General features: G+C 37.1%; 2 protein-coding genes across 3 annotated transcripts in view; one reads left to right on the plus strand and one right to left on the minus strand.

The window, feature by feature from the left end:
- The window catches only part of QRSL1 (glutaminyl-tRNA amidotransferase subunit QRSL1), a 29,395-nt gene extending 12,675 nt beyond the window's left edge, over nt 1-16,720 (plus strand). For both annotated transcript variants that reach the window (XM_023650871.2, XM_001503943.5), the window contains exons 5-11: nt 1,130-1,306; nt 4,559-4,734; nt 4,815-4,927; nt 6,692-6,884; nt 7,396-7,513; nt 13,973-14,178; nt 16,459-16,720. In XM_023650871.2, coding sequence (XP_023506639.1) covers nt 1,130-1,306; nt 4,559-4,734; nt 4,815-4,927; nt 6,692-6,884; nt 7,396-7,513; nt 13,973-14,178; nt 16,459-16,679 — 1,204 coding nt within the window. In that variant the 3' untranslated portion in view covers nt 16,680-16,720. The remainder of the gene's footprint in view (nt 1-1,129; nt 1,307-4,558; nt 4,735-4,814; nt 4,928-6,691; nt 6,885-7,395; nt 7,514-13,972; nt 14,179-16,458) is intronic.
- Nucleotides 1-27,504, minus strand: part of RTN4IP1 (reticulon 4 interacting protein 1) — a 150,368-nt gene that overhangs the window by 114,232 nt on the left and 8,632 nt on the right. The window lies entirely within an intron of this gene.

Consider the following 27,504-nt stretch of genomic DNA (forward strand, 5'->3'; position numbering starts at 1 on the left):
CCATGCTGCTAGGGAATGCAAAATGGGATGGCCATTTTGGAAAATAGTTTGGCAGTTTCCCATAAAGCTAAGCATACACTTACCAAATGACCCAAGAATCTCAGTCCTAGATATTTACCCAAGAGGTGAAGACTTATGTTTACACAAAAGCACTGGGGCTTTTGGTATAATATTTATTGTGGCTTTATTCATAATTGCCAAAAAACTAGAAATAATTCAATGTCTGTTGGCTGGTGAATGATTCAAAAAGTTAAAAAAGAGGCCAAAGAGACAATGATAACTAAGTGCAATATCTGACTCTAGACCTGATCCTATAGTGGAAGGGGGTGAAATGGTCTAAAGGACGTTAATGGATCAAGTGACAAAATTGGATTACATGTAGTAGATTAGGCAAAGGTATTGTATTGATGTTGAATTTACTGAGATGGATAACTGTCCTGTGACTGTGTAAGGGAATACCCTTAGTCTTAAGATATGCATACTGGATACATGCTAAAGGATTTAGGGTAAAGGGCCATGATGTATATAATTTACCCTTAAGTGGTTCAGAAAAAAAATGTCTATATATGTACAGACACACAGAACACACAAAGGATAAAACAAATGGGGGTAAAATGTTAATAATAGGTGATTCTGGGTAAGGGGTATAAAGTTCTTTTCATACTGTTTTTATTTTTGCACTTATCTGTAAGGTTGAAATTATTTCAAAATTTAAAAAATAAATTATTAACATTCCACTTATGCTTGTCTGAGAACTTCTGATTAATAGAGGGTTTCCTTCAAAAGACTTCTTGTTAACTGTTTGAATGTTTGTGACACTTTTCAACTGGAACACCATCATTTACAAGAGAAATCATCTTAAGCTGAAATTGGGTGATCAATTGGATAAAAAAATCTTCTTAACAGACTAGTTTTTTCTACTTCCTACCACAAACGCTCTTACTTCCCATCCTTCACCTCCTCAACCACGTAATTAGTGAAAGCTACATCTGAGCAGGCTTCCTGCCTTTTCCAGTTCAAGTCACAGTAGATTATACAGTGTCAGAAGCAAATAATATAATCAGGAGATGAAAATTTCACATGAAATGAAAGTTTCATTAAGGTATCTTGCTTCACTTCTTCATCTCAGATCTGGAAGCACAGATGGTGTATTTGGACCAGTTAAAAACCCCTGGAGTTATTCGAAACAGTATAGAGAAAAGAGGAAGCAGAAGTCCCACTGTGAGAATGAGGATTCGAACTGGCTTATAACTGGAGGAAGCTCAGGAGGGAGTGCGGCGGCCGTGTCAGCCTTCACGTGCTTTGCGTAAGATGTTTTCTTCTATCTGCACTTTAAAGCCCAATGCAATACAAAAGTCATAAACCAGACACAAAATTCAACAATAGAGTAGTTCATCCTTTGGTATTTTTATTGCCTTTCAGTGAGCTATTTATGCTCAATAGTATATCAAAATTGTATCTTATAAATGCATTCAATTTTATGGTACACTTATGTGTATTTTATACATTTAACTTTAAGATAACATTTAAACTCTTCCTCCATAGTCTCTGGTTCTCTTAAAAACGTGATTTTATGGATCTTTCAAATATGCCGTTTAGCATTAATGGACCTCACTGAATTTCATTTTTTAAGTAATTCATTTGGGTGTCTGCTACTGTACAAATATTTCAGGACTGATGTACGGTGGCTTTAGTTGAGGGCTGCTGAGCTAAACTGTTAGCTATGGTTTATCCTTCAGCTAAATCCGACTTTTGTCCAAAAAAAAAAAAAAGAGAAAAAGAGAAAATGCTCCTAATATATATCAATAGGATATTTTAAATAGTGTTTTCATAAATCCGCAACTAAAAAGGTCTATCAGTAAGTAAAGCTTTTTTAAGTTTGTAGGGAGCTGATTTGTCCAACTGTCACTTTCCATTGATCCTGCCTGATGTCGTAAGTCTCGTTTACAAAGCATGTCTTAATCACCTAAAGAAGAGTATATAAGTATCACAGCTGCTGTATTTATTTTATTGGTCTCAATTTAACCAAATTTAATGTGTTTCTTTAGTAGTACTTTCTGTATTTTCTCTCTCCTTAATTATCTACTGAAACTAAGCTCTTTCACAGGCATTGCAAACAATAAATTATTTATATTTTTTAGAGCTGTGGAGATTTAGATTCTGCAGATTTTTTTTTTAGTTTCCCTGAAATCTTGTTAACAAGTAAAACCATTTCATTTTATCTCTGTGGAATGTTATAGCACTGCATTAATATTAATGAGAGTTCTGACAAGTTAGGACTGCAAGATTAGGTGGTTTTTTTCATTCTCATCACCCCACTTAGTGTTCATCTTTCTGAGTGTGCATTGCGAAGATGGCATTTTGACACATAATTCCTATGGAAATGTAGGTTTTCCTTTTACACAGCCATCAGTGAATCCTAATAAGAAAATGTATCCTTTTAGAAATTGTGAAAGCAACAGTCTGATTTTGTAGTTCAAATGGCATTGGTAAGAAAGGCGATAAAATTTGCATTTCTGTAGAGCACAAGGGCTGTGTGACTGGTGGGAGCCTTGTTCAGCCCAAAGCGTCCCTCTGGGTGGAGTCAGGAGAAGCACAGACCCAAGTCCCAAACCGCCAAGTGTTCTGTTTGTTCCCCCCCCCCCCTTTTGATTTGTTTCTTTTACAATAGTTTTAAAAACAGGAAGATTCTTGGAGTACTATGCAGCTACTCAAAAGAATGAGCTAGAGTGCTATGTAATGACATGGAAAGATATCCAAGATACACTGTTAAGTGGAAAACAGGTTGCAGAACAGTATGTATAGTATGACCTTATTTCTGTTAAAATTGCTAATTACGTATGCATGTGTCTTAGTTGCATGGAAGTGCCTGGATAAATGTATATCAAAACTGACAACAGGATTACTGTGCAGGCAGAGAAATTTCACTTCATCCATCATACAGTTGTGTAATATTTTAATTTTTGCTGTAGGCATTTATGCTTTTCAAATCAGAAAAAACTTTTTTTTCTGAAATAGTTTTAAAAAATATTTAATTGTGGTGAAAAACATATATCGTAAAATCTACCCCCTTAACCATTTTTAAGCTTACAGTTCAGTAGTGTTAGGTCCGGTCATGTTGTACAACCGATCTCCAGAACCTGTTTCATTTGTAAAACTGTCACTCTGCACCCATTAAACAACAGCTTCCCACTTGCCTGTCCCCCAGCCCCTGGCATCCACTCTTCTGCTTTCTGTCTCTGTGAATTTGACTCCTCTGAGTACCTCATGTAAGTGAAATTGTGCAGGATTTGTGCTTTTGTGACTGACGTATTTCACTTAGCATAATGTCCTCAAGGTTGTTTAGTTTTGTTTTGTTTTTTAATAAGAAAAACACATACTCTGCAGGTAACTGGGCGAAGAAATAAACAGATACTTCACAGTTGGGTAATGCAAATACAAATAAATGTACACATTAACAAAGCTTTTTGGTTATCAAATTAACCAAATTTTAAGAACTCCTAAGACTCACTGATGATAATGAAACCTAAAGCACAGTCTGATTCACTGCAGTTGGGAATATAAGTTGGCATAGCCTTTCTGACAAGGAATTTGACAATGTATATCAAGAACTCATAATACGGCAGAGCCTTCGGCCCATTAACTCTATCTCTTGGAAGCTAGCTTAGAAAACAATCAGACATGTGGATAAAGATTTATATTTAAAAGTGTTTGTTACAAAGTTATTTGTTACGCAGTTATTATCCTAATTGTCAACAACATAAATGTTTAACTGAATTAAAGCACATTTCCATCTGTGATTCTAAGTGGGATAGCAGAAGTGCTGTTTCTGAATTTCCAGGAGGGATGTGATTAGTTTGTAAAATCGTGCTGTAATATTATCATTAAAGAAAGCTATAAGATTTGTATGTATATTGATAGGAATATGAACCTTAAAATATTAGGAATTGCCAATTAATGATAGAATATTATAAATGTTTTAAATTTTCAGTAATTTTAACAAGATAGTAAAAGGCTCATGGTAAGCAAAAAAAGAGATGGGAACTTATGATTCAGAATGACCCAAACTGTGAAAGAAAAAACGTGTTTAAAAAAAGACAACGTTAATATACCAAAATGTTAACAGTGTTTACCTCTGTGTGGTGAGATATTTTGTTACCACTTTACCCTTTTCTATACTTTAAGAATTCTCTGAGATCAGCATGTTTTACTTTTGTATAATCAGGGGAAAATACAGTTTAAAAATATACATTTAAAAAGATAGATTCCAGGGGCTGGCCCCGTGGCCGAGTGGTTAAGTTCGCGCGCTCCGCTGCAGGCGGCCCAGTGTTTCATTGGTTCGAATCCTGGGCGCAGACATGGCACTGCTCATCAAACCACGCTGAGGCAGTGTCCCACATGCCACAACTAGAAGGACCCACAACAAAGAATATACAACTATGTACCGGGGGGGCTTTGGGGAGAAAAAGGAAAAAATAAAATCTTTAAAAAAAAGATAGAGTCCAGATATAATTAGAGACATGTCATTCTTCTAAAGAGAATTCCATTTAAATTCCAGGGCTTTAGGATCGGATACAGGAGGATCGACCAGAAATCCGGCTGCCCACTGTGGGCTTGTTGGTCTAAAACCAAGCTATGGCTTAGTTTCTCGTCATGGTCTCATTCCCCTGGTGAATTCCATGGATGTGCCAGGAATCTTAACCAGATGTGTGGATGACGCAGCAATTGTCTTGGGTATTTATATGATTCCATATCGTTTCAAAACTTTATAATTTCTCTGTAAAACAGTATGTCACTCGTATTTTTCCTTACAGGTGTACTGGCTGGGCATGACCCCAAAGATTCTACCACAATACAAGACCCTGTTAAACCGTTTGTGCTTCCCAGTTTGACAGATGTGAGCAAACTATGTATAGGAATTCCAAAGGTAACTCTTTCCTTTCATTACTTTACAGAAATACCATCAAGTCAAATACAGAGTGTAGACTTGCAAAGCAAACTGGTTGGGTTTGAATCCCTGCTCTGCCACTTTTATTAGCTATGTGACCTGAGCATGTGACTTCATCTCTCTAAGCTCAATTTCCTCATCAGTAAATGGGAATAATAACAGTATTGATCTCAGAGAGTGGTGAGGTTTAAATTAGATAATCATGTTAAGCAAGGGTCTGTAAACTTTTTCTGTAAAGCACTAGTTAGTAAATATTCTAGGCTTTGTGGTCTTTATCATAACTACAGTCATGTGCCACGTGAGGACATTTCAGTCAATGCGTATATAATGGTGGTCCCATGAGATTTGGACCCCACAGCCTAGATGTGTAGTAGGCTATACCTTCTAGGTTTTTGTAAGTACACACTATGATGTTTGCACAACAACAAAATCGCCTAATGATGTATTTCTCAGAATGTATCCCTGTCATTAAGCAACACATGACTACTTAACTTTGCCACTGTAGTGTGAAAGCAGCTATACACTGTATGTAAACAAGAGTGCGGCTGTGTGCTAATAAAACTTTATTTTCAAGTCACATCTGGCTGATGGGTCATAGTTTGCTAGTCCCTGATGTAAAGGATGTAGCCCAGAGCCATACTTTGCGTGGTAAAGGCTCAATAAATGTTATCATCTTTACTATCATTGTTAGTATTACTGCTTCATTTATTCTAGGAGCAATTGAACAATTCGTACAGAAAGTAAATATGTTATATTGCTGACCTTTAAAAATTTTTTTAAATTTTAAGCTTAGCAGTAATTTTTTTGGATAATTTTTTGTTGTAGGAGATTGTCCCATGCATTGTAAGATGTTTAGCAGCATCACTGGCCTCTAGAGGTAGCACCCCTGCCATCACTACAGCCTTAAACCAAAAATGTTTGCAGACATTCCAAATGTCCCCTGATTGAGAGAGAGGATAAAATTGTCCCCAGTTGAGACCACTGCTGTAGAGAACTACTACTGTCTTAAAAAATCTTCCATTAAGGTAATAGCTGTGCCTTCTTTTAAGGTTTTAGAAGTTTACAAGTTTTAGAAACAGACCGACTTTAGAATCCTAGATCTTCTACTTGCCTGCTGTGTAATATTAGGGAAGTTACTTAACTTCTCTTGTCGTGATGTTTTTCATTAATAAAATGCAGGATGATAATACCTACATCATAGGATTGTTAAAAGCATTATACGAGAGAACCTTTGAAAAGCATCTAGCAGAGTCCCTGACATATCCTGAACATGTAACAGACACAGTTCTCCAACCAGACCTCCCATCTTTCATATTGTTATTTCCAGCTCATCATATCTAGTACTCTGCTTCTTGTGCCATAAACACTCCTAAAGTAGCTCAGTCTTTCTAGCTACCTACAGCAATTTCAGCAAATTTTTTTTTTTAAAGATTTTATTTTTTTCCTTTTTCTCCCCAAAGCCCCCCCGGTACATAGTTGTATATTCTTTGTTGTGGGTCCTTCTAGTTGTGGCATGTGGGACACTGCCTCAGCGTGGTTTGATGAGCAGTGCCATGTCCGCGCCCAGGATTCGAACCAACGAAACACTGGGCCGCCTGCAGCGGAGCGTGCGAACTTAACCACTTGGCCACGGGGCCAGCCCCCAGCAAATTTTTTAATGTATTGCCAAAGGTCCCAGAGTAAAAACTTTAAAACTGTCTATACAGATGTTCTAATTTCTGTATCTTGACTTTTTCCAATAAGGAATATCTTACACCAGAATTATCAAGTGAAGTACGATCTCTTTGGTCCAAAGCTGCCAACCTCTTTGAGTCTGAGGGGGCCAAAGTAATTGAAGTGTCCCTGCCCCACACCAGCTATTCAATTGTCTGCTACCATGTCTTGTGCACATCAGAAGTGGCATCAAATATGGCAAGATTTGACGGGCTAGAATACGGTAAGATGGCTGGGTTTTGGTCTTTTAAGGTAATTGTCTCAACATTTGAAAAGTTATATTAGTGGCAAAAAACATTATTACCCGAGATAATATTAACGATTCAGAGAAGTAAATCAGTGAATCATTTTACCTTTGTCATTTTAGCATTATGCTTACACTGTTCATCGTGAATATCTCTGTATGTTCCGTTCACCTCTCTTGACTGTGACTATTTAAAGGGACAATATCTTATCTTTTTATTCTCAGTCCATCTAATGTAGTACATGTGGTAGGAGCACAGTCAGAATTTGAATGAATGAATGAATGAGCAAATAAATGAAGTTTCCCTCTTGCCTATTTTCCTCTCTCTCCTCAATTCCTGACTGGTCAGTCACAAGGCAGCTAAAGAAGAGGAAGCACTAAGGGCGATCTCCTGAGATTTTAGTGTTGGTTCAAATGTGAATCTAGGCTTGCTTTTCAGCCAAAACTTTACTTATGTTTCAAGTCATGTTTCTCTCTCTTTTGTTTTCAGGTCACAGATGTGACATTGATGTGTCTACTGAAGCCATGTATGCTGCAACCAGGCGAGAAGGGTTTAATGATGTGGTGAGAGGAAGAATTCTCTCAGGAAACTTTTTCCTACTAAAAGAGTAAGATAACTAGTTTAGGAATTTTTCCCATTCTTGAAAACTCAAGAGTCTTTACTATTAGTAGCATGTCTATCAGGTCTTATGAGTTGAGATACTTGCCAAAGAAGCAAAATGCTTATGATTTGAATTAGAAATAATAATTAAGGGCCTGTTTATGATACTTTCCATTCCTGGTTATTCAAAAACAAAAAAAAACGTTGACACTCTAGTTAAATGATTAGTGCAAACCAAGTAGGAAGCCCTGAAGGATTTTAGCCTCATTAAGTGTCCCCTGACTATCATTGCCATGTTGGCTTATTGCTGTTATAGCCTTAAGCAGGAAGTTACATTGGTGTCTCTTGAAAAATTTAGTGAATCAGCTTAGTTTTCCCTTGTGTTATGTATCTCTTTGCTCCGAGAAAGAATTCTAAATTATGAGGGACACTGACTTAGATTGTCTTCAGTATAAGTTTATTCACCATCTTACGACTAGGATTCATCTTCCATACCTCCAAGTCTAAGAGGACACAAGAAATGTGAGAAAGCAAGAGTACTTGTAATGAATAGCTTCATTTCCTCAAGGAGAGAAAGTATTTTATTCATTTATGCATCCCCTCAGAGCCAATAGTTAGGATTACTTTTTCCAAAAATATTATTTGAACAGCCACTATGAAAAACGCTATGGAGATTCTTCACAAAATAAAAATGGAACTACCATACGATCCAGCAATCCCACTTCTGGGTACAGTCATGCATCACTTAACAATGGGGATACGTTCTGACAAGTGCGTCATTAGGCGATTTCATTGTGCGAACATCATAGAGTGTACTTACGTAAACCTAGATGATATAACTATATCTACACACCGAGGCTGTATGGTACTCATCTTGTGGCACCACTGTCATATATGCGGTCCAACCTTGACCAAAACATCATTATGCAGTGCATGACTGTGTAAATATAAAGGAAATGAAATCACTATCTTGCAGCATTATTCACAATAGCCAAGACATGGAAACAACCTAAGTGTCCATTGATGGATGAATGGATAAAAAAAATATGGCATGTGTGTGTGTATGTGTGTGCATGCATGCGCATGAGGGAATATTATTCAGCCATAAAAAAGAAGGGAATCTTGCCATTTGTGATAATACGGATGGACATTGAGAGCATTATCCTAAGTGAAATAAATAAGAGAAAGACAAATACTGTATGACCTCATTTATATGTAGAATCTAAAAAAAAAAACCGTCAAACTCAGGAATAGAGAGTACAATGGTGGTTTCCTGGGGCTGGGGACTGGGAAAATGGGGACTTGTTGGTCAAAGGGTACAAACTTCCAGTTATAAGATGAGTAAGTTCTGGGGATCTAATGTACAGCGTGGTGACTGTAGTTAACAATACTGTATTGTATATTTGAAATTTGCTGAGAGAGATCTTAAATGTTCTCACCATACACAAAATTATGATTGCGTGAGGTGATGGATGTGTTAACAACTTTATTGTAGTAAAAATATCATGATATATATGTATATCAAATCATCACATTGTACACCTTAAACTTACACAGTGGTATATGTCAGTTATATCTCAATAAAGCTGTAAAACAAACAAAAAACCCAAAAATATTATTTGATTACATTCCATATTAAAAGATTCTTTTCCATATTGACCAGATGCTTGTTAAAACTTAGAATAGGAAAAGAAAATTAAATATTGCTAAGACGTTTTCTAAGTAAAGACTTTTATTAAATTAAAGATGTTACATTTGCCAAATATTTCTGATTGGAACACACAAGTTGATGTATTACATAGTTCATTGTAACAGCACAGAAAGAAATTGAGGGAAAGGCATCTAAAAAGCATGTTCGGTGATCACCAGCTGGGAGTATTGAGAAAAGGAAGTGAGGATGACTGCTGGTATCCCTGTCTTCTGGGTGTGTCCAACTTGGGTCAACCTTTTTGTTTTGGGGGGTTTTTGTTTGCTGGCTTGCTTGTTTTGTGAGGGGAGAATGGACATGAATAATAGGAAAAATGGAATTTGGGAGTATTCACTTTTATCTTAAAAAGTCAATTTATGTGCCAGGAACTATAAAAAGACTTAAGATTTGTCATTCTTCTACTACCTTTTGCTCAACACATATTTATCAAATTAGGAATCCAGAATTTGTCTTTATTTTCAATTGGCATAATTATTTACATTTGAACCACATTTAAATCTACCTTTTCTTCTGTCTTCTATTTGTTCCCATCTGTTCTTTCTTTTTCTTAACCTCTTTTCCTGCCTTCTTTTATTTATTCTTTAAGTAATCATTTTTCTCTTAAAGTGATTTAAAATGAGAAAAAGAGTCATTTATATTTGCCTAAATATTTACTATTTTTGGTGCTTTTCATTCTTTTGTGTAGATACAGATATCCATCTATGTAATTGCCTTTCTGCCTGGAGAACTTTCTTTACTATATCTTCTAGTGCCTTCCTGCTGGCAGTGAATTGTTTCAGCTTTTCTTTATATGTAAAAGTCTTTATTTTACCTTTAATTTGAAAGATACTTTCTGTAGGTATAAAATTCAGGGGTTTTTTGGGAAACTGATGCATTTTTATTTTTTAAATTAATTTATTATTGTTATTTTTTAATTGCAGTAGCATTGGCTTATAACATTATATAGCTTTCAGATGTACATCATAATATATTTCGAATTCTGTGTAGATTACACCATGTTCACCACCCAAAAACTAATTATAGTCCATCCCCTCACATGTGAGCCCTGCCCCCTTCCCCTATGGTAACCACCAATCCAATCTCCAATGCTACGTGTTTGTTTGTCGTTGTTTTTATCTTCTACTTATGAGTGAGATCATACGGTATTTGACTTTCTCCCTCTGACTTATTTCACTCAGCATAATACCCTCAAGGTCCATCCATGTTGTCACAAATAGCCAGATTTCATCATTTCTTATGGGTGAGTAGTATTCCATCGTGTATAAATACCACATTTTCTTTAGCCATTCGTCCCTTGATAGGCACCTAGGTTGCTTCCAAGTCTTGGCTATTGTGTATAATGCTGCAATGAACACAGGGGTGCATGTATCTTTATGCCTTTGTGTTTTCAAGTTCTTTGGATAAACACCCAGCAGTGGAATAGCTGGATCATATGATAGATGTATTCTTAATTTTCTGAGGATACTCCATACTGCTTTCCATAGTGGCTGCACCAGTTTGCACTCCCACCAGCAGTGTACGAGGGTTCCCTTCTCTCCACATCCTCTCCAACACTTGTTGTTTCCTGTCTTGTTAATTATAGCCATTCTGACTGGAGTGAGGTGATACCTCACTGTAGTTTTGATTTGCATTTCCCTGATGGCTAATGATGTTGAGCATCTTTTCATATGCCTGTTGGCCATCCGTATATCTTCTCTGGAGAAATCTCTGTTCAGATCCTTTGCCCATTTGTTAATTGGATTGTTGGTATTTTTGTTGTTGAGCTGTATGAGTTCTTTGTATATTTTGGATATTAACCCCTTATCTGATGCATGGTTTGCAAATATCTTCTCCCAATTGTTAGGTCGTTTTTTCGTTTTGTTGATTGTTTCCTTTGTTGCGCAGAATAAAATTCTAAGTTAATAGTTTTTCTTTCAGTACATTAAAGGTCTTGTTCCATTGTCTCTTGACTTGCATGGTTTCTGGGAAGTCCGTTGTCATTCTTATGTTTGTTCCTTTGTATATATTATGTCTTTTTTTTCCCTCTGGCTGATTTTAAGATTTTCTCTTTATCATTGGTTTTCAGCAGTTTGACTTTGATGTGGTTTTCTGCATATTTCTTCTGTTTGGGGATTTGTTAACCTTCTTAAATCTGTGGGTTTATAGTTTTAATCAAATTTGGAAAAATTTTGGCCATTATGTCTTCAAATATTTTTTCTGACCTACCCCTTCCTTCTGGCACTCTATTTACATGTGTGTTAATCTGCTTGATATTGTCCCACAGCTCACTGATGCACCTTTTGTTGTTGTTGTTTTCTTTCTCTTCTTGTTTTTGGATAGTTTCCATTACTGTCTTCAGAGTCCTTGGTCTTTTCTTCTGCTATGTCAATCTGATGTCAGTCTCATCCAGTGTAATTTTTATTTCATATGTTTTATTTCATATGTTTTATTTCATATGTTTTCATCTCTAGGAGTTCCAAGATTTTCTTATCTCTTCAATTTCTTCATTATTTTATGTTTTCTTCTACCTTCTTGAACATATGGAACATATTTATAGTAGCAGTTCTAATGTTCTTATCTGCTAATTCTAACATTTCTGTCATTCTGGATCTGTTCGTATTGATCACTTTTTTGCCGCTAGTTATGGGTTATATTTTCTGCTTTTTTGCATGCCTGGACACTGGGAATTTTACATTGTCATTTGCTGGACTTTTCTTGTGTTTCTTTAAACAGTATTAGACTTTATTCTGGGATGCAGTTAAGTTACTTAGAAACTATTGGATCCTTTCAAAGATTCTTGTTAAGCTTTGTTAGCATGAGTCCAAACTGGCCTTTAGTCTGGGCTAACTTAACTCTACTCTAGGCGGCACCCTAGAACATTCTTCCAGATGCTCCATGTATTATGAGGTCTTTCCACTTTAGCTGTTAGGAGCACAAACTGTTCCCAGCCCTGTATGATCTCTAGGAATTGTTTGACCTACTGCTTTTTGGTGATTCTTTTCCCAACCTGAGAGTTTCTTCTCTTACACGCACTGATCAGTACTCAGCAAGGACTCAAGCAATCACTCAGCAGATCTCCTGAGCTCTCTCTGTGTGCTGCTTTCTCCCACCAGTACTCTGCTCTGCAAATTCTAGCTCTCTTTGCCCCGCTGAAATTCCGTTCTCTGTTTCTTTAACTTACTGAGAACCCCCCAAATTGTTTAGATTCCTCTGCTCTGGGCTGAGGCCTGGAAACCACCTCCAGGCATTAAGCTGAGGAAGTCAAAGGGTTTACCTGTTTGTTTCCCTTCCCTCGGAACTCCCTGCCCTCAATCCCTGTTGTCTAATGGCTGAAAACGGTGGTTTCATTTTGTCTAGTTTTCTAGTTGTTTAAGATAGGAGGGTCAATCCCAACCTTATTACTCCATCTTTAATGGAAGCTGTAGTTCTGTTTTTGAACCATATTTAAAGTAAGAAGAAATTTAACAGAAAACAGAAGTATTTGTTCTTTTATAAAATTTTGGTTTTGGGGAACACTGTTAATACATGATTTAAGTTGTCCACTGTTGCTGTTGTGTAATTTATGGGTGATGCCTGCATTTTATCTCTATGGATCCTGTGGTCAAATGATAGTAAGGACATCTGATATTTCTCTAGCAATCTTAGGGTAAAAAAGATTTCACAGGGGCCAGTTCGGTGGTGTAGTGGTTAAGTCCACGTGCTCTGCTTCAGCGGCCTGGGATTTGCTGGTTCGGATCCTGGGGGTGGACCTACACACTACTCATCAATCCATGCTGTGGCAGCATTCCACATAGGAGAACCAGAAGGACTTACAACTAGGTATACAACTATGTACTGGGGCTTTGAGGAGGGAAAAAAAGAGAAAAATGAGGAAGATTAGTAGCAGATGTTGGTTCGGGGCCAATCATCCTCACCAAAAAAAAAAAAAAATTCACATTTTTATGTCATTATATTTGGTCCTCAGTAAGACTGGAGTTGTTATATCCTTTTTACAGGTGAGGAAAGTACAGTTTAGAACTGTTAGCACTTTTGCCTGCCTTTGTTAACAGCTTTGGGAGGATCTAAGGAGTGTTTTCTTTTTCCCTTTCTTTGTATCGTTGACTTATTATGGTCACCCCTATGTCTGGCTAATTCCTTATTCTTTTCACTAAAGTAAGCATATTTCTTAAATTTCACATTTCCTTTCCTGGGCTATACCAATGCATAAAATACAAAATTGCAAACACTGCATAATTTCCCCAGTTTCTGTTTCCAGAGCCTGGTTCCTAGTATCTAATTCTGATGGCATGTCAGAATGATGCAAAACTTCAGGGTCCTTATAATAATTAGTTATAATTATACTACAGCTGACATAAGACCGTAATAGAAAAAGGATCAGAATGAGCCTTCAGTGCCCTAAGTTCCAGTCCTTCCTCTTCCACGGCCAATCTTTGTAACCACTGGAAAGTCATTTAATTGCTATGCACTTGATTTTTCTCACCTGAAAATGAATGTTCTGGTTTAATGATGTCCTTGGAATTGTCAGTATTTTGTGATTCTGTGTGCAGAATTGTATGTGCAGAATAGTAGTGAATTCTGATTGATTAAATTCCAGATATACAAACCTTTAGAGTAACAGCACGGTGGAACAAAATTCATTTTTCTGTGTTGTTAGGAATCTTAGTGATACCTGCTCATAAAGGCCAAGAATCCAGTGATTCTTTAACAGTCCTTATGTATGAGAATTGATTCAAAGAAATGACAAAAAGCCCTTAAAGCATCATCTATTTTTTTCCACAGAAACTATGAGAATTACTTTGTCAAAGCACAGAAAGTGAGACGGCTGATTGCTAATGATTTTGTGACTGTGTTTAACTCTGGAGTGGATGTCTTGCTAACTCCCACCACGCTGAGTGAGGCAGTACCATACACGGAGTTCATCAAGGAAGACAACAGGACACGAAGTGCCCAGGATGACATTTTTACACAGGCTGCAAATATGGCGGGTGAGGACCCCTGAGGAACAGTCTGGTTTTCTTCAAATTTTTAGGCAGGCACCTGGCCTTCAGCTTAGGTTCTAGCTATGTAGTTCCTCAAAAGCAATAGCTTGTCCTTCTGGAATGCCTAGGAATGTGTGTGCACGGTGAGTGCATGTGCGTATGTACCTATGCACATGCACACCACACACACAAACCCCTATTCAGGATCAATCCACTTAATAGCATATTTTTTAACTTTTATTTTGAGAATTTTCAAACCTATGGAAAACTTGAAAAAGTAGTTAATGGATACCCATATGCTCTTTACCTGGATTTATCCTTGTTAATATTTTGCCTCCTTTGCTCTCTCCTTCCTCTCTTTCTCTCCCTGTACACACACACACACACTCTCTCTGTCTTTGTTTTTAGCTAAATAATTTGGAAGTTTCAGCTTCATGACATGTCACCCCTAAATACTTTAGCATGAATCTTCTCAGAGTAAAGACAGTTTCCGACATAACCACAGTTCCATTATCACACCTAAGAAAACAACATAAATACAATAATATTCCAAATATAGTCCATATTAAATTTTCCCAACCAAAAATGTCTTTTTAAGTTGTTTTTTCCCCTGATATATTACATTTGTTTATGATGTCTCTTTAAAATCTAGAACAATCCCCCAGTTCTCTCTTTTTTTTTAGAACCACATCAGACTGTGTTATAATGTTTGTTTCAATCATCAAACATAATGTAGAAAACTCAAGAGGAGAAGGAAAGTCTATTGTATTTGCTTATGTTCATTTCTCCTGATGTGTCAAGATTCTTTGTCTTATATCCTTTCTGTTTAGAGAAATTCCTTTAGCTATTCTTTTAGGGTAATCTGCTGGCAACCAATTCTCTTAGCTTTCTTTCTGAGAATGTCTTAATTTTCCTCTCATTTTAAAGGTTATTTTTGCTGGATACAGGATTCTAGGTTCTCTTCTTTAGCATGTGAAAAATCTCAAGCCACTTTCTCCTGGCCTGCATAGTTTCTGACAAGAAATCTCCCACCTGTTAAAATTTTTGTTTTAAATGGCATTGACTTATTTGAAGAGTCTAGTCCGCTTGTCCTAGAGGATGTCCCATCCATAGTCTGGGTTTGTCAGCTTGCTTCCTCATGAGTGGGTTGAGTTAACATTTTTGGCAGAAGTACAACGTACTCTTCACGTCAGGAAACAGTTAATGTCAGTTTGTCCCACTTTTAGAGACTAAGTTGATCCCTTGGTTAAGGAAGTAACTGCCAGATGTTTTCCATATAAAGGTACATTTTTCCTTTTATCGATTGTAAGCTATTGGTGAGGTGATGCTTTGAGACCATGTGAACATCCTGTCTCCCATAATCTTGAACCCAGTTTTAGCATCCGTTAATGATCCTTGCCTGAATTAATCATTACCTAGCGAATTACAAGTGCTGACTTTTCTATCATTTCATCTACATATATTAGCTAGCGGTCTTTTCTAAAGAACAGCTTTCCTTTTTTAGAAAAAAATTCAATGTATTATAAGCAATTACTGTCATTATTATTTTTGATGTTCAGATTGTCCCAAATTTAGCCAATAGGAGCCCCTCAAGTTGCACATATCCTTTAGACCTGTCCCCACTAATTTTTGAAAACTTTCCTATTTTATAGCGTAACAAGATACCCCAGGATCTATACTTTCTCTGCCCCAAACCTGGAATTAAAACTACCCCGAGCTACTATTTCTCAACTAACAAATTGGCAAAAATTCCAAAGCTCAACAATAACACCCTATTGGCAAGGCTGTAAGAAAAAAGCATTCATTTTGCTGTTAGGAGTTCAAAATGGTACAACTTTTTCAGAGGGGAGTTTGGCAACATCTAGTTACATATGCATTTATCCTTTGATGAAGTAATCCCTCTTCATCTGAAAAACTTTCAAAAATACCAAAAAACGTGTACACAAGATAATTCGTTGGAGCATGGTGTGAAATAGCTAAATACTGAAAACAATCTAAATACCCAATCGTAGAAGAAGGATTGAATAAATTATGGTAAAAATCACATAAAGGAATACTATGCAGCTATAAAGAAGGAATGTAAAAGGTCTCTATGAACTGATATACAGTGATTTACAAGATATATTAAGTGGACAAAGGGAAGTACAAAAGCATATATATCATGTAATTTTTGTTATTTTTTAAACCTTATCCAGTCTTGTACCTACCAGCACTGGAAACTGGAAGATGTCTTTGCTTCTTAGGATGGAGAACTAATCACCTAATGGGCTTCTCTCTTTTCCTCAGGATTGCCAGCTGTGAGTGTCCCTATGGCCCTCTCTAACCAAGGGTTGCCAATAGGACTACAGTTTATTGGACGTGCATTTTGTGACCAGGAGCTTCTTACAATTGCCAAATGGTTTGAAAAACAAGTACAGTTTCCTGTTATTCAACTTCAAGAACTAATGGATGATTGTTCATCAGTCTTTGAAAATGAAAAGTTAGCCTCTGTTTCTCTAAAACAGTAGTGATAAATATGTCATGCAAATTAAAATGACTTTTAAAGATTTGATAGTCTGGAGAAGTCAAATGATCTTGCTAAATTCTTGTAATTTGTTTCATTGTCAACACAATCATTCCTTGGAATCATTTTTTAAGATTTTCGTGATATAGTTAATTAATTATAAATAATCTGTCAGCATTCGTTAAACATCCACAAAGTGCAAAGTACAGGATTTCTACTATAACACAAGATACATGTTCCTGGAAAATGACGAATTCTGCAAAAATGTTCATTAAAACGAACAGAGCTTACAGTAAAAATAAGCTAAGGATAAAACTCTCAAAAGGTGTACATCTTTTTAACCAAAGCAGTAACGAAAGCAGTAACTGGTACCTCCAAAGGTAACCTGGACAGCCAGGCAGATAGGCAAGTCAACATGCGGTGGAGGCTGCCTCAGGGGATGTTGAAAACACACAAAAACAACAAAATGGGAATATTGGCCTCTGAGTACTGGGCAAAGCAGCTGAAAGCGGAGCTCTGAGCACAGGAGGCAGTGCGGCCTGCCGGGGCCCAGAGTCATGGAGACCGGGGTATGCCTCACTGGGGAGGAGCCCCAGGTGCGGGCGCTCCTTTTATTTCTCTAAAAATAAAGCTGTGATGATGGGAACGTTTTCCTTTCCTGCCAAAGATGAAAATTTTAGTTCTGCTGTTCCAGAGCCCCATGCCAAGGAACTGAAACAGCTCCGTGTTACACCGCGTCTGTTCTATTTACCGATCACAAATGAGCTCGTTGATGTCACAGAAACATCTGTTGTAACCTAGCAGACCATACTGGACTTGAAACTTGGTAGGTAGTGGAGCGTGGTTTTAGTGACAAAGTTTCAAGATACACAAGTAATATCCAACGTGAAAAACTTATAGCTACTTTGGTGAGGATGCCAAAGAGAGGAGGCCCATGGCCTCCCGCAGATTCTCTGTTCCTTAGGGATTCCTTACCCTCTTGACTTTATTGACACGTGCTCTCTATTTGGGCCTCTTGAACACAAAGAGACACTAATGGGAATCTGTATTCAAAATTTGAAAAAATCTAATGAAAATCAAACATTTGCCCACTATAAAGCTTCATCATTGGATTTCTTTGTCTTTGCCAGAACACCATTGTCATCTCATGTTGATCAGGTGTTCTAAGTTGATACTTATATATAGTTGGTAAGTATAAGTAGGAAGCTGAATTATTATTTAGTAAATTCCCTTTGTATACTAAGAAAGGAGATTTTTCTACACGTGAAGTACATGAGGGAAGAATATAAGAGGCAGAATCTTTGCAGAACCCCTGGACTGTTGCCTGGTGGGAATTTAACCTGCCTGTTACTTTTCATTAATCGTTTTCTCTCCTTCCTGGGATCCTCTCCCAGATACTCAATCTGATAAACTTTACATAAAAGTTTTCTGTGCCAGGCCCACTAGTATTATAAATTTTGAGTCTGAATCCCTGAAAAACGAAGAAATTCATGAGAGAGAATTGCATTACTTTATAACAAGAGAAAAACCATCTTAGTTGAGGGAGCTAGTATCATGTAAAAAGCAAGCAAATAAATATTTGCCCCAGACTTTTTTGTGTGTGTGTAGAATTTGAAATAAAAATTTTTCAAAAAATATTTATATAATTTATCTTATTCCTGTATCTCTACTTAAGCTGTACTGATGATATGAATCTGGAAATAGGGAAGTGAAACATTTGCCATTTTCACATAATAATACTCAACTAGTATAAAATGATACATAATTTGTTTTTCTTTCTCCTCCATCTGTACCCTAAGCCTAGTAGGCCTCATTTTCCCAAATCACTGTCTGGGAATTTAAGTGGGAAATGGTTTCTGTGTCTCAGCTAATCAAACCCTGAAATTCTTAGTGGCAGAGTGGCTACAGCACGGCACCTCTGAAAGGCAAAGGTGGCTACGGGGTAAGATAGGTTCCTTGATAAGACACAGTAAAACAAAGCAAAGTTAGAGTCAACAACAAAAGCTTTGCCAGAGTGAAAAAATGTGATGAGGTCACAAAAGTTGGCACCCCAAAACCACACAGAGCCAAGGGAGCAAGTGGGAAAACCAGTGTTCCGTGTTGGCCCACGCTTAGCGTTACCAAGAAAATCACTTCAAACCAGGGAGCAGAATGTTCTCTTTGGCCTCTTTGGCTCTTTGACACCAGGTTGTCAGGAACACAGAGGACCTTGAAAAGACAGCATGGTACAGAAGGAGAGCTTCTAAAAATGACAAGAGAATGGTGACTGCTATTAGGAAATCACCTGTACCTTCTCATGTGGAGAAGAAATACCTTTAGGATTTTGGAACAGAGTCTGAAGGACACTGAGACTCTTCTCTGGTTATAGGGCCCCAGTAAGCAGACCTCAGGGATTCCGCACATTGTATGTTACACCCTGTTCCAGTCAAAGCAGGGAAGTGAACTAATGGAATTTTCACAATAGCTTCTACTATGCACTTTCATTCATTAACTACTTTTAATCTCCCTCCCTTTCCTCAAACATCTGATTATCTATATACCAAGGCCAAATGTGCGTTGGCTGTGCAAGCCTACCGTAAAATTTGTTCATTGTGTTTAGAAGCGCCAGAGGACAGTTTAAAAAAGAAGGCTTTCCTCAGTTATTTCATAACTTCAGCAGTGTGTACTCTAGGACGTAAGCTGAAAATTTAATAAAGGCAAGTAACACGAGAAAAACCCAGCCAACATTAAATAAAAGTAATTATTACAGGATTTCAGAGGGACTTTTTAATTTCTTTTTCTTTATACTTCAATGGAATATAAATCCAAAGAGATTTTAGGCAGTTTATTAAAAATATATTATTACTATAGTATAAAAGTAAGTAGTTGAAGAAATCTGTGAAGGGCTGCAGCAGAGAAAAAGGGTAAAACCAGGAATAAGATAAAAGACAAAAATGCTCGTCAAGGTCTTTATACAGATGCTTAAGGCTGTACAGTGTGCCATAGTGGGAAATCCCCCAGTAGCTTTCCTTGTGGGTAAGGCCACCAGATTTAAAAATCAGATAAACCTGGGTTTGAATCCTATTACAGACATTTAGGAGCTGTGTAACCTGTCTGAGCTTCAGACAGGTTACACAGCTCCTGCCCTGTGAAATGGAGATAATATTTATTCCAAGGGATGATTGGGAGGATTAAATTTAAGTGATACACTGCCTGATATGCTGCTGGACAGAATAAGCACTCAATAATTTGTAGCTGTAAATCAAACGCAAACAATCCTGAATGTAAGTCATTTTTGTACACACTGTTAGATACATAGTAAACTAATGGCATTTGGCCAAATTGCAATTTACTGAAAACTTATGCTCAGACCAGTTATATAGCTCCCAGATGATCTGGCTTCCTCTGAGGATAAAGTTTAAAATATCTGGAAGAACTGATGGACTGAATATTTTTAAAGCAACTTCCATGAGCTTTTGATAAAGAATGGACTAACACAGGGTTCAAAGACCTGGAGGTCTTCGAAAGACCCCTGTGCTCTGTCAACCAAGTGAAGAGCAGGACCGACATGCTCTTTTAAGAATCAAGCCTTCCAAAATATGGCTCTCCCATATTCCTGCAGGGAAATGCTTTTGACAGAGCCAAGTTCTTCCTCATAAAACTCAGTTCCATTCCAAAGTATAGATATGTAGATAATTGAGGTCCCAAAATACTACATCTTAGCTGCAATTATTTTGACATGGGAAAATTTTAAGGTGGTTGTTACCAACGGACAGCTAGTATAACCAACAGGGAAAAAAAGTACCCATGGGGTATCTAATGATAAGCAATTTCACTAATCTCACTCCTTGATGAATCTTCTAAGATAAACTAGTTGCAAAAGGGACCTACAGAAGAGTATGATAGAATCGGTGTCAGATATCTGCCAAGATGATAATTGACAATTTTAGCATAGTTCATTTAGCAGGACTAGTTGTCTATACAGGCCAATCATAGTATAGATTTCTTATCTTTCTGTTTTCGGTGATAGGGATGTATGCACCTAAATCAGCCAAAACTGGTTTCAGGCTTGTATTAACATACAAGCTAAAAGGAAGTGAGATGAATTCAGTGTTAAGACTTAACAATAACTAAGTGAATTCTAATACAATATTCTATCAGAACCATTCTATAGCAAGCATGTAAAAAAGATCTAGAGCACCAAATTACAAGCAGATTATTTTCTTAGCTATACCGTTCTATTTCTCTGTGGAAATGGCCATTAGGATGCAGGTAACCGGTGCAGAATTCAAGTGACGCTAATGGGAAAAGAAATGAGAAAAAGTGAAAATCAGAAAAATTTGGAGCTTAGAAAGTATGGGAGAAAGGAGAAAGAAATGTGATTTATATCCTGAGAACCGCTCACAACTGGAAGAATGATGTTACCCTTAATGAAAACGAGGAAAGCACGAATGATTTGTAGGGGCTGAAGATGAATTCCACAATCGAGTAAAAATACCTGACAGGTAGTGGGAGAGGAGGCAAGTAAATAAGGTGGAGTTTTTGGAGTCAGAAGGCTAGATAGTGAAGTCTTTATATTGGGTCCCTTCTTCCTCCAGCTTTATCATGAAAATTTTCAAACATAAAGCAGTGAACTCCCACATGCCCACCACCTACATTCTATCATTGACATTTTACTATATTTACTTTATCACGTCACTATCCTTCTATTATCTGTACTCATCCATTAATCCGCCTTAGTTTAGAAATATATATCTCAAAGTGCACTTTACCTTAAAATATTTTACCCTAAATACCCAATATTTGTTTATTTTTAATGTAAAACTTACATACAATGAAATCAAACAATTGTAAGTGTACAATTTGCGTTTTGACAAATGCGTACACCTGTGTAACCCAAAGACTGATCAACACGTAGACCATTACTACAATTTCTGTCACCCCAGAAAATTTCCTCATGACCTTTCCTAGTCAATCCCTGTTCCCACCCTTCCAGCGACAACCATTCTTCTGATTATTTTCCCCAACACAACTTAGTTTTGCTTATTCTAGAATTTCATATGATGTAATCTGCATTGGGTCACTTAAAGATTATTAGGGAGGGGCCGGCCCTGTGGCTGAGTGGTTAAGGTTGAGCTCTCACTTTGGCAGCCAGCCCCGGTTTTCGCTGGTTTGGATCCTGGGTGTGGACATAGCACTGCTCATCAGGCCATGCTGAGGCGGTGTCCCACATGCCACAACCGGAAGGACCCACAACTAAAAATGTACAACTACGTACTGAGGGGCTTTGAGGAGAAGGAAAAAAAAAAAGGAAAAAACAAAAATAGCTAAAAAAAAAAAAAGATTATTAGGGAAATGCAAAATCTCAGCTTTTGAATTTAATTTGAACTGATTTTAGGAGGTTTTCAAGTTACAAAGATAACGTATGTTCTCTGTGGAGGAAGGGAGAAAGAACAGAAAAGTACACCATCTGGATGTGCGTATACATATATACATATGTAACTATGCGTATTTTACTAATAAAATTGGTGTCACAGTTGTGCAACCATCACCACTAAATTCCAGAACTTCTTCATTATCCCACAGAGAAACCCCACACCCAGTAGCAGTCACTCCCCATTCCACTCTCCTCCCAGCCTCAGGCAACCACTGATTCACTTCCTGTCTCCCTCGATTTGCCTCCTCTGCACATTTCATATAAACGGAATCATACCGTATGTGACCATTTGTGTCTGGCCTCTTTCACTCAGCATAATGTTTTCAAGGTTCACCCACGCTGAAGCATTACTTTTTATGGCAGAATAATATTCCAATGTGTGGATCTATCACATTTTGTTTAGCTATTCATCAGTTGATAGACGTTGGGATTGTTTACACTTTTGGAATGAATAATGCTGCTAGGGACGTTCACGTACAAGTGTTTTTGTGAACATGTTTTCATTTTGCTTGAACACATACCTGGGTGTGGAATGCATGGGTTATATGGTAACTCTGTGTTTTACCTTTTTGGGGAATTGCCAAACTGTTTTCTAAAGTGGCTGCACCATTTTACATTCCCACCAGCAATGTATGAGATTTCCAATTTTCCCACATCCTTGTTAACTCTTGTTATTGTCTATATTTTTTATTATAGGCATCCTAGTGGGTGTGGAGTGGTATCTCATTGTGGTTTTGATTTGCATTTCTCTAATGACTAACGATACTGTCTTTTCATGTGCTTACTGGCCAATTATATATATGGATTTTTGGAGAAATTTCTATTCAAATCCTTTGTTCGTTTTTAGATTGGGTTGTCTTTTTGTTGAGTTTCACAGGCTTTTTAAAAAAACAAATTTTGGATACAAGTCTTTTATCGGATATGTGATTTTCAAATTTTTCCTCTCACTCTGTGAGTTGTCTTTTCACTTTCTTGATGGTTTTCTTGTAAGCAGTAAAGCTTTTTATTTTTATGAAATCTAATTTATCTGTTTTTGCTTTTGTGGCTTTTGACTTTGGTGTCATGTGTCAAATGTATCTGTTATATATTTTAGTAAGAGGAAGGGATATAACTTTGGAAAAAAAATTAATTCAGTGTCTGTCCACACCATTATTATACTCTAAATGCTTATATATGATTAGATCTGATTTTAGTTCATTGTCAAACTTTGTTAGTTTTTCTGAAGGTGGCCACCAAAGTAGCCTGAGAGCAGCATTCAAAAGAAATAGTGAAGGGCTGGCCCAGTGGTGCAGTGGTTAAGTTTGCACATTCCGCTTCTCAGCGGCCTGGGGTTCGCCAGTTCAAATCCCGGGTGCGGACATGGCACCACTCGGCAAAAGCCATGCTGTAGTAGGCGTCCCACATATAAAATAGAGGAAGATGGGCATGGATGTTAGCTCAGGGACAGTCTTCCTCAGCAAAAAGAGGAAGATTGGCAGTAGTTAGCTCAGGGCTCATCTTCCTCAAAAAAAAAAAAAAGAAAGAAATAGTGATACCTATGGTTTTGCTTCTGCCCACCCTTGTATAACCAAGTATCTTGCATCCTCTGGCATTTATTAAATGTTTATTGAATTCAGGTGAACTGAATTGAATTGGAAAACAGATTTACGGAGGAGAAATGTGAATAATCATGGAACAGCCAACACTGTGATCCAGCTCTGTTTGCATTGTTTCTATTTCTGCTGAGGTCATCTCTGCTCTTGCCAAAACTGCTCTTTCAAAGCGTTTTCAATACAACCGTGGTGGTAATCATTAGCGTTGTTTGTCAAATATTTCCAGTTCTCTCCACTGAGACCCTTTTGTGGTTAGGTGGGATCATATGCCTCGTTCCAGCCAATGCATTATGAGTGGAAGTGTCATGTGTCTGGGCCAGAGTTTGCTGGACTGAATCTCTCCAGAGATCTCTTTTCTCTCTAGCAATGTTCAAAATGGTGGCTGCTCTATCCGCTTGAGTCCTTGAGTGACTAAGTTTAGTGGACCCCTTTGTCAACCTAGCAGATGCGTAACATGAGCAAGAAATAAAACTTTTAAAAACTTCTGCTGTTTGAAGTCATTGGAACTTGAGGTAGAATGTTAATGAAGCATAACAGCCTATCCTAACCAACACACCAACCACTGTCCATCTTACTCTTTATTTACTGGTCTGCTTTCTTGCGTGGGAGAGAAAGGAAGGGTTTCTGGTAGACCATGAAGGAATTGGGCCTGAAGTGATTTCACATTTACATTCTCACTGACTTTTCTTATATGCATAACAACTTCAACTACATTTCAGGGTGAGCCCACCATGAGTATATGGAAGTTGAGTGCTCCAGAAGTGTGCCACTGTCCAAAGGGTGAAATGCCTGGGAAATCAACATTTCCATTAAAAAAAAAAAGGACGTTTATTTAGTTACATTGAAGAGGTAACAATTTATAGAGGAGAAGACACCCAGTTTTCAGTACTGGGCAAAAGCTTCAACACAGTACAGAAAGATCACTATAAAGAAGGGTGAGATTAATTCACCAAATTTGATTCATATCTACCATTTTCAATCTATTCCATGGCCTTTTATGCTTCTATTTAGTGGACATTTACAAAACTCTTGACAATCATGTTGTGCCCATTTTCCAAATACCCTGAACATTGAGGCCTCAGCAAAATATAAATTGATATACACTATGAGCAATTAATATACACAAAGTGGGTAAATATATAATTTGATAAATTGATCATTTGGCAAGTTGCTGCTTTGACCTAGAGCTTATATAATACTGGAACTTGTATAATCAAAACTTGGATAATATTAGAGAAAGAAAAAGGAGTAGCATTATGTATGAAAGAGTTTCAATACACATTATTTTTTTTGGTTGATTAATTAGAATTTCAAAACTTCTAAAAGAAACAATTTAGCTAAGAGTTTCAAAGGAAATTTAAGTTTATCCCTTTGGCTCTGTATGGAACATAAAACCTCCTGGTAGGAGAGTACTTCCACTAGGAAAGGATTACATGTTTTGAGGAATTAATGAATTGCCAGTATGAAATAATTACTAGCAAAGAAACTAGGACTACTATAAAATTAACTTTGGAATTGGGATTAACCTACTAGCTAAATTGTACTGCCACCATTATAGCCAGGCGACTTAAGCATTCGTTGAAAGTAACACTTTTATTTTTATCATGCGTTGTTTTAATGAAAACGCTCACACTTTCCAAACACAAATGGAGTTTGAAAATATGCCTGATCAATATGTTGTATAGATATTTGAGCAAATGCCTACATCAGAAGAGTACACATTTTTTAATAAATCAAAAAGAAAAATAATACTAAAATATATACTTTATAGACAAGTTACTATCTTCTTAGTCTGAAATTCACTTGTCCTCTTCCAGCTATCATTTGATTATTTCTAACTCATTCTTTAAGACTTGGCCCAGGCATCCCCTTTCCAAAAGTCCTCCCCTGCCTGCACAGACCCACATACACACATGCGGGCATGCAGACACACACACACACATACACACACTCACACACCACTTGAGGAACTTTTATGCCATTGCCCCCTCAAAACCATTGCCTATCTCTATCAAGGGTGTTATTATGCCGCATTATACTTCTCTATGAGATAGTCCTATCCTCCATCCTACAAATTCTTAAAGGCAACAAATATGTCTTCATTGTTTTGTATCCTCCAAGACCTAATATTCAGAAGACAATTAGCATTTGTTGAGTGAATTAATATCATGAAGTTGTGAATGTACCATTGTTTCCATAAAACTAGAAGTTTTATTAATTGGAAGGAAAGAGGTAAAATTATCACTTTCAGAAAAAAAACCCAAGGAAATCAACTGAAAAATTATTCTAAATAACAGAAGACTTGAATAAGGTGGCTGGGTACAAAATTAACGTTCAAAAATCAGTCATCTTTCTATACACAAGCAAGAATCTATTAGAACTGCACTGTCCAACACATAGCCACTAGTCACATGTAACTATTTAAATTTTAATTAAAATTAAATAAAATTTAAAATTTGGCTCATTAGTGACATTAGCCCTGTTTCAAGTCCTCAGTAGTCACTTGACTATTACTATAACGCTATAAGAATTAAAATGTTTGAATACACAGATATAAATAAAAAGAATATAAATCCCAGAAACTTACTCCAACACCTCTACAAATTTTGCATGTGATAAAGGAGGCATTTCAAATCAGTAGTAAACACAAATTATTCAATAAATATGTCAGACTTGGTAGCCATCTAGAAAAAAGATAAATTTGTATGCCTACTTCACTCCTCACTCCAAAATAAATTCCAAGTGCAGCAAAGACGTAAACACAAAAGAAAACCATATTACAGCATTGCTTACAATAGCAAAAGATCGGAAACAACCTGAATGCCTTTTAACGATTAGACACATTATGGTATATCCATTCAGTGTAATGCTATTTAGCCATTGGGAAAGAAAATTTGTAGCTCTAATATGTTCTGACTTGGATTGCAGGAGGAGTATGTGTATAAGAAGTATGTGGTAGGCTGCCATTTGTGCAGAATCTATGTATAGGCCTGTGCGTGTAAGAGATTATCTCTGGACCTAAGGATTGGTTTCTTCTAGAGACACAAACTAGGAGCTCTGCGACAGGGGAGAGAAGAGACTGTTTTCACAGATGACTCTTGTACCATTGAATTTTGCACAATATATATGAATTAAGTATTTTAAAAATAAATCAAATAATTTATTATAAAAACAAAAGCCTAAAGTTCATTAAAATATTGCATTTGCCCTACCTCCCACCCCTGCCCCACATTTATTTTCATGTCTTATATAAGTGCTGCAGAAGGTCTGTGGGCAGTAGTTTCAGGCTTCAGTGCAGTAAACTCTCGTCTGCAAGGTTAGGATTCGGCGACCTGCTTAATAAGTGTTTAGTAAGCAACAAGGACCTGAGATCAATGCACTTAGGGGGTACCTGTTCAGATGGAATTTTATATTATTTAAAGACGACTTTAAAAAGGGGGTAATTTGGATTATAGCAACAGTGAAGGGCCAAAGTAGTCTGTAGTCATTCCCTGTAAAAATATAAATGGACCAAATGAAGAGTTCAGAGAATTCTAAATAGAAGAGTGCTTCACAGAGTGGAACTAAGACCTTCTCCAATGTTCTCCCCGGTACCGTGACATATATGGCACTGTGGGCAACTATGACGGTTAAGAACCTGCTACAGCTTGGCAGCCATCTCTGCTACCCAAACACTTTTGTCTTACTTTACAGTTTCTAAACTTACACCGAACATCCTCCAACACAAATTATATCTCATTTACCAACAGGAATGCAATTGTCTACTTCCACCATTTGCTGTTTGACAGCTCAGACAATTTAGATCTCTTAAAAGGCAGAGA

The sequence above is a fragment of the Equus caballus genome, chromosome 10 (assembly GCF_041296265.1).
Source record: "Equus caballus isolate H_3958 breed thoroughbred chromosome 10, TB-T2T, whole genome shotgun sequence".
NCBI classification, from domain to species: Eukaryota; Metazoa; Chordata; class Mammalia; order Perissodactyla; family Equidae; genus Equus; species Equus caballus.